Source organism: Alnus glutinosa, chromosome 11 (assembly GCF_958979055.1).
Source record: "Alnus glutinosa chromosome 11, dhAlnGlut1.1, whole genome shotgun sequence".
Classification (NCBI taxonomy): Eukaryota; Viridiplantae; Streptophyta; class Magnoliopsida; order Fagales; family Betulaceae; genus Alnus; species Alnus glutinosa.
In genome coordinates, this window is record NC_084896.1 from 16,221,580 (window position 1) to 16,231,935 (window position 10,356).

A 10,356-nucleotide genomic window follows, 5' to 3' on the forward strand; every position below is an offset into this window, starting at 1 on the left:
TAAGCTAGTTCAAATGCTAAAAGGTCAAAAGTGTTCTTCTGACAAAACTGGCTTACAATTTGATAAATTTATTGTATCTTCTTGTCATATTGCTTCTACTTCTAAAATTGTTTTTGTGAAGCTTGAAATTGAAGAGCTTCAGCTTGCCAGTGTGGACAAAGGTAAGAGTGTGATTACTTGTGAGAATGCTAACATCAAGTCTGTTGTTCCTGTCATAAAGCATTCAAAATCTAGAAGCTTGCCTACCTGCCATCATTGTGGTATCATTGGTCACATTTGACCAAATTGTCCTCAGACTCGCTCTCAGAAATCTCAAATCAAGAAGCATAATCCCAAGAAAGGTAAATTTGGTTAAAGGCCTTCTATGACTCATCATGCTCCCTAGCACAAACAACAACCTTCACATAGGTTTGTTCCTACTTGCCATCACTGTGGCAAAAGTGGTCATAACAAATCCAAATGTTTCAAGTTGAAGTCTCGTGAGCCTAAGGATAATCACCTTTATGAAGAATTATTCAACATGAAGAATGATGTTTTGGTCAGATTGGACAAGGGTCACAACCCTGCACTTAAGGTCAAGCAAGCTTGGGTAAGGAATGATGATATCATTCACCTCTTGAGGGAGAGTGGTAGTGGACTCACCTAGGATTAGGTGGTTCCACAACATGCATAGGATCATTGATCCCTATCCTAGAGCATGTCGGATTTCATGCATTGCATCTTGTGCTTATTGGTTTATCCTTTTTTGCCAATGCTTTGCATTTTTTTTTTTTAATATTTTTTTATTCTCATACTTCTCTTGTTGTTTTGAGAGTATTTTAGCAGGTTTACATGAGGTTGACAACAAAAGCACGTCGAGCGGCTGCTTTTCTGTTTTCGACACTTTTTCAAGTGATGTCAAACTCCTCATTGAGTGGCAGGTTTGAATCTTCTCACATGCTAGGATTAGATTTTCTTTTTCTTTTTCTTTTTCTTTGAAATGCATGTCCCTGTTTCTTTTGCTTATTTTATTTTATTTTTTTTTTTTGAAAAAAAGGAGATGCAGAGTATGATTTTTTATTGTTTATTTTCTTTTGTTAGTTTCTCAGATATCTCGTGTCTTTTTAACTGATATCTCAGTCTTTATGCATTGATGAAAAATCCTCACATATATTTGAGATACTACAGTTTGATATCTGCTTAAGTTTTCTGCTACATCTTAAGCTTGATAGTTTATTCATCTCATGCAAATTGCTCCTTGTGCACTATCAAAGCTCCTTTAAAGTAATTTTTTGTTTTTTTTTTTTTTTTCTCTCTTTGGTTTAACCTTGTTTTTCCTTCTAAGAGATTTTTTTGTAAGATGGTCAAATTGACCAACTCGCTAGTTGAACCTAGAACCTAAAAATTGTGGCATCCTCTATAGGTTACAACACCAAGAATTAAAAGCAATAAATTCTCAGAAAATATGGATATAAAAAGATCCACTGCTGAATATGCTCTAAAACTATTCTTACACTTGTCCCTATAGAAAGAGTCAGTGATCAAATCATTGCGGAAATAGACAATCGCTAAAGGATTAAGTAAAATAAAAAGTGTTGTTGCTTAGGGTGAGTGTATCAGATGAGGGTGACTAGGCCCTAGTAAGATAAGGTTTGACTTTTGACTTATCAAACGTTAAATTCTTTTTCAAATGCAATTCAGGTGTTTTAAACTTTATCAGTGTTCTTTTTGCCTTAATTTGAAAAGCTTTCACACACTACACGCATAGCATGATGTTAGTTTATGATTGGCTGCATTCTGTTGACAAAATCACTATTATATATTGTTGCTGCTTTCACAGGGATACTGTATATTTCAGAGCCTTCAGATTTTCAGAGTTTATTTATCTGATATGGAAAGAGCCTTATTATGACAAGTTGCAGTGTCACTAGCTTCAAGAATGCTATTTCAGAAATTAAATGAAGATTCTATGCAGATTTCAACTCAGAAAAGTCGGATCCTTTGTTTCCGTCCAAACGGCAAAGTAAAAAGTTCGGACGCTCTTCAGTCAGCAACATCCATCCAAACGACGTGGCAATACCATCCAGACGCCCATTAGTGTCAAGAAGCTTCGAACAGTTCAAGTTTGCATACGTCCAAACATCATGGCAATACGTCCGAAAGCTCTTCAGAGTTCGAGAAGATTCCAGCTCTCCAATGCATCCGTCTGGAAGACGTGGTTATACCGTCTGGACGCTAATCAGAGTTCGAGGATAATTAGGTTTTTCTTCACAGACACAGATATGAGAAGACAGTTGTATACGTCCAGAAGACAGGTTTGCACCTTCTGAACGCCATCCTTGTTAAGGCAAGACGTGGAGAAGAATTGCAATTGTCCAGACGTCAGGGCAACACCGTCCGGACGCCAGTCCTTATTATGAAAATTGCGTACTGCTAAAGTGTAACTGTCCGGACGCTAGGGCAACACCGTCCGGACGCGGCCTTATTCAAGAAAAAAAAAATCAGCGCTTTATGGAAAGTCGGTTACACAGTTCACCGTCTGGACGGCCTCAGCTTGCGTCTGGACGCCGCCTAGAGAAAACCGAATCAAAGTCGATTTAGGTCTTCTGTAGCCTATAAATAGAGGCCTCTAGGCATGTATTAGATACAAAATTCGGTATTGAATTTTCTATAGCTTAGAGAGGGTGTTTAGGGAGATTTGAAAATCTGCTAGCTCTCTAGCTGTTGCCAGTGTGTAATTTAATCAGTTGTGAAGTCTATCTTAGGGAGGAGCCCTAAGGTAAAGGATTCAATTGAAGACCATTTTAGGTAGGAGACCTGGTTGGGAGACGTTCGTGTATAGGTACACGTTAGAGTTCCAGGTACGACCATTGCATCAGTGGTATGCGAGTGCTACTGCTTTGTAACTAGCTTTGTCTTCTAAATAGTAAAAATCTTGGGTTCAGCTGCCCCGGAGTGATTTTTCTCTTAACTGAGTTTCCACTTCGTCAACAAAATATTTGTCTCCTTTAAATTCCGCATTTAATATTTTGTTGCACACTGTTCACACACACACGGTTAATTAGAAGTCATATTTTATTTTCACATGAGTTGAGTAAATTTTTTAAGTTTCATATTTTGCAGAGAATTTTTTTTGTTCATAAATTACTTAATCTCTCAATTGTATTTTGGCATATTTTTGAATTGCTATTTGATTATTTTCTCAATTTTAAATACATGCGTATTTTGGAATTAACTTTGAAAAAATTTCAGTATGTTATTTTCCAAAATTCTGAGTTTTTGTGTGAAGCGTCCGGACGGTCTTGATTTCCGTCTGGACACGCGAGGCAATAAATTTTATATTTTGGCAATTCCATCCGGACACCCTCTCTCTGCAGCCAGACACGCGTTCCAGAAACATTAAAATCATGTTTTTCTCTTCTCTTAGCCGATCCTTCACTTTGCATATGTTGTGTTTTCTCTTCGGATTTTTGCTCTTCAGTTCTAAGTGCATTTCTCTTGCTTTTTCTTCAACTCCAACACATCCAAAGTATGTATTTCACTCCATTTTGATTATTGTTTAGTGTTTGGATTTGAGATTTTATCTTTCTAGAGTAAAAAGTTTCGAAGTGTTAGATTTGTTTCAAAATCTCTATTTTGATTATGCTTGGATTAATTCATCTTGGTTATTGTGTGATGTGGTTGGGATATGCTTTATATTTATGCATGTTTAAGTTTTGGGCTCTATAGATTATCACATGGTTATATTTTTCTCAAAATTGCTTGTGCACGCTAAGTGTTCGACAAAATGCCTCAATGAATTTGTTTTCTTAAATTGGCATTCTTTTTGGCTCTGAGTGATTTATTATCTCTTCATGTGACTAACTTATGTTTTTCTTCATATTGCTTGGATATTCTGGTTTTTTTTTTTTTTTGGAACTTGTTTTTCAGGAAAATGTCAAACCTAATTAAACTCTTAAGGTCACTCTCGTAAGAGGTCTAGAGATGAAGTTGCTGCTACAATGGAGCGCATCAATAAACGAAACATCATTATTGAGCGTACCGTGTTTGAGGTCTAATATCAGGGTCGCTCCTTTCGACTTCATCTACCAGGTGTTTCAAGACAACGGATGTTTGAGTTTATTTGATGCTGTCAATATATATTTTTTAAAAATAAAAATAAAAAATCAATCCCCCCTCTTGTGTGGACATGTCAAAAAATAATAATAAAAAAAAATTGAAAAGAAAAAAAAAAAGGGTGGCTGCCCAACCGGCAACCACCCCTTTTCTATTTTTCAATTTGTTTTTTTTTTAAAAAAAAATAATAATTTTAAAGTTTCATTTATTTATATTTTTAATAGAATTATATATTTTTATTATGATCAACATGTGTCGTCATCCTATTGGCTCTGACGTGGCACTTAACAGAATTTGTCAAAAATTTTAACGGAATTTGACACTGGGAAGCGATTTGTATATTAAGTCAACCATAATGATCTCTGAATTAATTTTGATACTAGAGGGAGCGATTTGTAATTTAGGCAAACTGCAAGGACCAATGGTGCAATTATCCCTTGATTATATTTGAATAAATTCAAATCTTCTGTAAGCTCTATAAATAAAGCCTTTTTTCACAATCATATCATCAAATCAATAAGAGTAAAATGTACGTAGCCTTAGGACTTTATCCTGTAGACGTAATTCATAGACTGAACCACGTAAAATCTCGTCTCCATTTTCATTTATTTTGTTAAATTTTTTTTTTATTTGTTATTCCTTTATGAATTTCTTCGGCAGAAATAATGAAGGGATTGGTCAAAATTTATGCAAAATTCTTTTTTATTATTTCTTTTTCTTTTTCTTTTTCCTCTGAATTATCTTAACCTGCTTATTAGTAACTGCCAAAACGCTTAGATCACATGGCCTTTTTCTTTTCGTGCATTGAATAGAGGAGATCACATGGCCTTGAAAACCCTCAGCCTATCTTAATGCTATAGTCAGTCAATAAGAATATTTAGCGGATATCTTTGAAAGGTCTATTTGACTAAATAACTAGCTAGATGCACAAGAAGAAATTGACAAATGAGATGATGGGCTTATTGACCAATCGAGCTCTCTCCAAATCTTCAACGACCTTGAAAGGGACTTAACTGCTACAAGCACGTCAAAAACGTCACTCTCCAGCATCCATTATGCAGAAAAAGTCCTGCATTTCTTTTTTATTTGACCGAAACCTCCGAGACAAAACCACTTCGTTTACTAATTCTTAAAAAATTGTTTGTACTTAAAGGGATTCAAATCTTAGACGTGATGAAGGTGTCACTGCATCCAAGACCTTCATCCATTATGCATAAAAGTCCTGCATTCTACAAGGAAGGTTCCTAGCTAATTAGGAGCTCTTAATTGTTTTCTCTATATGAAGATTAATTAGTTCATCAACCCCATCTTGTAGTAAACCATGACCATGCTGCCCCAGGCCTTCTTACCTCTTTCTCTCATCATCTTCTTTTCTTGTTCCCATGTTGCTCCTGCTTCAGCTTCAGCCTCTTCAACAGCACAGAAAAGAACAGAAGTGGAAGCACTGCTCAACTGGAAAGCAACCCTTCAAAACCAAACTCAATCATATCTATCTGCATGGACACTTTCTGTTGGTAATACAAGCTCAAGTGCTTCAAGCCCATGCAGTTGGACAGGGATCCGTTGCAACCATGAGGGAAGTGTCATCCGCATAAACCTCACAAGCATCGGTTTGAGAGGTACGCTTGATTACCTCAACTTCACACGCTTGCCTAACCTCTCTACTCTTGATCTCCACGACAACTCGCTTTTTGGAGAAATCCCTTCCCGTATAATTAGCAACCTTTCCCAGCTCACTGTTCTCAATCTGGGTTTCAATCAATTCACTGGGAATATTCCTCCAGAAGTAGGAAGCTTGATGAACCTCAAGGTTTTAAGCTTCTCAAACAACCTTCTTTCAGGCTCCATTCCTCCAAATATTGGAAACTTGACCAATCTTTCATTTCTATACCTCGCCAACAATCATCTATCCGGCTCCATCCCACCAGAACTTGGCATGCTGAAATCTCTTACTGAGCTTCGCTTGAATTTAAACAACCTGACTGGTTCAATTCCTGCTTCTTTGGGTGATTTGGTCGGCCTAAAGGTTTTGTCACTCTATGGAAACCAGCTGTCCGGTCCCTTGCCTAGTGAGATCAATAATCTCACCAACTTGACCTTATTCTTCTTGTCAAACAACAGCATTTCTGGCTTTTTACCAGAAAATATATGTCATGGTGGCATACTTGAAGATTTTTGTGCAAGTAACAATCGTTTTACTGGTCTTGTTCCGAAAGGCTTGAAAAACTGTACAAGCCTGACTAGACTCCGGCTTGATAGGAACAACCTGGTTGGGAATATATCAGAAGACTTTGGTGTATATCCAAATCTTGACTACATTGATTTGAGCTACAATAATTTTCATGGTGAGATTTCGCCAAACTGGGGAAAGTGTCAACTTTTAACAAGCTTAAAAATCTCCAATAATCAAATTACTGGAGAGATGCCTCCAGAGCTTGGAGAAACTTCTCGTTTGCATGTGCTTGACCTTTCTTCAAATAATCTTGTGGGAAGAATTCCTTATGAGTTGGGGAATCTGAAATCATTGTTCAATCTGACTTTGAGCAATAACAATCTCTCTGGCACTATTCCTCCAGAAATCGGATATTTACCCGATTTGGCCTATCTAGATCTAGCAGCAAACAACCTAAGTGGTCCAATACCAAGACAGCTAGGTGACTGCTCAAAAATGTTGTTCTTAAATTTGAGCAGGAACAACTTTTTTCAAGGCATTCCCATTGAAATTGGCAATTTGTTTTCCCTGCAAGTCCTTTTAGATCTTAGCAGAAACTCCCTTACTGAGGAGATTCCATGGCAACTTGGGCAGCTTGTCAAACTGGAAATATTGGATCTCTCCCACAATCAGCTTAATGGTTCCATCCCTTCCTCCTTCAATGAAATGCAGAGCTTGAGGCTGGTTGATTTCTCCTACAATCGCTTGGAGGGTCCAATTCCAGACAACAAAGCCTTTGAAGAAGCACAGAACGAAGCATTCAGAAACAATAGAGGCTTGTGTGGGAACCATACTGGTTTGACGAGTTGTCATCCTCCCTTAAAAGATGCGAAACAGAGCAAAGTAGCTGTTCTTATCATTATAGTCCCCATACCTGTAGCTGTGTTCTTTTTGACTGTCATTGTTGGTATGCTTTTTGTACTGAAAAAAGGCAGAAAAAAGGAAAGCAACGAGCTGAGAGATGACTCTTCACGTCATGGAAACTTATTTGCAATCTGGAGGTACGATGGGAACTTGGTATTTGAAGACATTAAGGAAGCGACTGAAAGTTTCGACGCCAAGTACTGCATTGGAGAAGGAGCAACTGGAACTGTTTACAAAGCAGAGCTGTCATCGGGTCAGGTTGTAGCCGTGAAGAAGCTGCAGTGTTCACAAATGGAAGATCGTAAGAGTTACGAGAGTGAGATTCGGGCGCTGACAAAGATACGTCATAGGAACATTGTTAAGCTTCATGGTTTCTGTTCGCAAGCTCAACGGTCGTTTCTGATATATGAATACTTGGAGCGAGGAAGCATAGCTAAAATCCTAAGCAGTGTGGGACAATCAAAGGAGTTGGATTGGATGAAAAGAATCAATATCGTTAAGGGGGTTGCTAATGCTCTCGACTACATGCATCATAATTGCTCGCCGCCAATAATTCATCGAGACATATCGAGCAACAATATATTGTTGGATGCAAACCATGAAGCTCATGTGTCTGACTTTGGCACTGCTAGACTTGTGAAGCTTGATTCATCTAACTGGACAGGGCTTGCTGGAACATATGGGTACATTGCTCCTGGTAATTTGATTCTTTCTTTTCACTTACAAGTAATGCTATTTTTCACATTCAATTTTTACACAACTTATGTAGTGTGTTTTAAGTGACTAGAGCCAATGTGAAGCTAGTGTAAAAATCTAGTGTACATTAACAGTAGCATTACTCTTTCACTCATATATGCCTCATCAATTATCCGATGAGTAATGCTATATACTAAACTTCCATCCCACTTGGTTGATCCATGGGTTAGTGGGCACTGTCACATCAACCCAATCAGATGAGGATGGGATAGGGGTAGGGGTGGCAGTTCGTGCTGTGTGTCAAGCTCAGGTCGTTTCGAAGCATGGGTATAAGACTATAAGGGTCAACCATAACCCAATCCATTTAATTAAACGGGTCAAATCCCTCAACCCTAACCCTATAATTTTGCAGTGGGTTTGTGTCGGGTCTGCGAGTCTATATGTCGGGTTCCGATCGTATCGAAACATAGGTATAAAACTATATAGGTCAACCCTAATCAAACACATTTAATTAAAAGAATAAGACTTCTCAACCCTAACTCTTTAATTTTGTGTCGGATTGGTGGGTCGTGCTAAAAATTACCAACCCTAAATAGGGTGCAGTATGTAGCATTATTCTTATTCGATAAACAATGTCTAGCTTGGGACTTCTAGAGTATAACTGTCTACTTATCCTCTGTTTTATTGTGATGATAATTGATCGTCTTATTCCCTTTTCATAAAATTCATTTTTTGAACATGAAACATTACGAAGTTCATATATCTATTTGTTCATTTATATATTCGAATCCTGTAGAGCTTGCTTACACGATGAAGGCAACTGAGAAATGTGACGTGTATAGCTTTGGGGTAGTGACACTAGAAATAATTGTGGGACATCATCCTGGTGAACTGCTATGCTCTCTTTCAACTTCTTCATCGTCTTCGTCATCATCATCATTGTCTTCTTTGCCGCTGAACGGCCATGGTATGCTGTTGAAGGATATCCTGGACAAGCGCTTAGAAACTCCTGATCCCCATTTGGCTGATGTACTTGTCACAGTTGCTAAACTGGCTTTCTCATGCATCAATGCCAAACCAGAATTTCGGCCAACGATGCAGCATGTCTCTCAACAGTTATCAAGTACTCGTAGGCAATTCCTCTCTGAGCCATTTGACATCGTCACATTAAGACAGCTGCTGAATCTTGAGGTTCGACAGCAGCAAGTGGCCAAGAGAACTGCTAATGGGGAATTAAGATGCCAGCAATGGACAGAAAAAGAAGAAAATGGTGACAATTGACAATTTTTGGTTTTGATAGCTTCCATTATTACCGAGTGATATATGTTGATAAGTAAAGAAATCTTAGTGATCGGTCATGGCTAGATAGAGAAATGTTATTTTGTATTTCTTCCAGCATACTCCGCTGACATGGCTAGATATGTAGGGATAAAATTCTCATGAGATTCCTTCATGCTTCATGGACCAGATTTCAAATTTGCTGTCACATTGTTGAAAGAGCCATCTTGATTTGCGAGGGTTACTCTTAGTTATTATGCATATGGAAAATCCAACAATCAATACTGTTAAATGGACAGAATCTTATTCTAGTCCTTATGGGCACAAGGCACAAACAGGGATCAAATTTAATACTGACTTTGTATACACCATTAAATGCATCAAATTTAAATTTTACATACTATTCACAAAACAAGGGATCAACATCCTCTCAAATTATCTATTCGAATTTAAGAGAATTCGGACAAGTGATTGTGAAAGACTTCCTATAGAATCTACCGGCCCAAATAAAAATTGAACTGTCAAACCACTTATTCAATCAGATGGATCCTATAAATAGCCTCTCTCAATCACATATCCAAATTCTCTAAAATTCAAACAGGTGATTTGAAAAGATCAACCGACCGCAATACGAATTCCAGTGATCATAATGCCGTGACTAAATGACAATGATGACCACAATATTAGACTCTAGTGAACGAAGGAAACTGTCAGTCCTCGTCAAAACAAACCCCATCATGTGCTGCGATTATGTGGGCCGCAAAATTTCAACAAGAAAAAGGCATGCATATTATTTTCAACTTTTTCCTACTTCGGAGCCTGATATCAACCTTTTTGACCATGACTGAGAACACTTTTTTTTGTTCTTCTTAATTCTGTTTTGTTGGTTTTTTGCTTGTTTATATTCCAATTTATCGGCCATGATTTTCAGAAGTGTGATATTCTTGTCGAGTTGAACTTAGAATTTTTTTAGGTCACTTGAGTGTTGATATCATTATTGGGTGACTCTAGCCCCCGACTGAGTCTACACCAATTATAAGCACGGCATCAAGATTGTAACATATTGTTTGTTTTGACCTATGACTACAGATGGCACCCCAAACTTTTGGAATATTTTCATTCTGGGACCAATATTTCTTTAGGAGCTAATTAGCCAATTAGGGTGCTCATACTATCACGGATTTTGCAGTGACACTTTCAAATCATCAAAA

The 10,356-nt window shown here is 37.7% G+C and overlaps 1 protein-coding gene across 1 annotated transcript; it reads left to right on the forward strand.

Moving 5' to 3' along the window:
* The first annotated feature begins 5,355 nt into the window (after positions 1-5,355).
* On the forward strand, positions 5,356-9,266 carry LOC133882692 (probable leucine-rich repeat receptor-like protein kinase At1g35710). Its single transcript, XM_062321902.1, has 2 exons — positions 5,356-7,868; positions 8,664-9,266. Exons 1-2 carry the CDS (start codon positions 5,417-5,419, stop codon positions 9,146-9,148), a joined length of 2,937 nt encoding a protein of 978 aa, XP_062177886.1. The 5' UTR covers positions 5,356-5,416; the 3' UTR covers positions 9,149-9,266.
* Positions 9,267-10,356: the final 1,090 nt, after the last annotated feature.

Excerpts from the sequence above, each read along its gene's own strand:
- LOC133882692 (XM_062321902.1), top strand. The coding sequence starts at position 5,417 with ATGACCATGCTGCCCCAGGCCTTCTTACCTCTTTCTCTCATCATCTTC. Across the intron at positions 7,869-8,663 it reads ATATGGGTACATTGCTCCTG|AGCTTGCTTACACGATGAAG; the intron begins GTAATTTGATTC and ends CGAATCCTGTAG.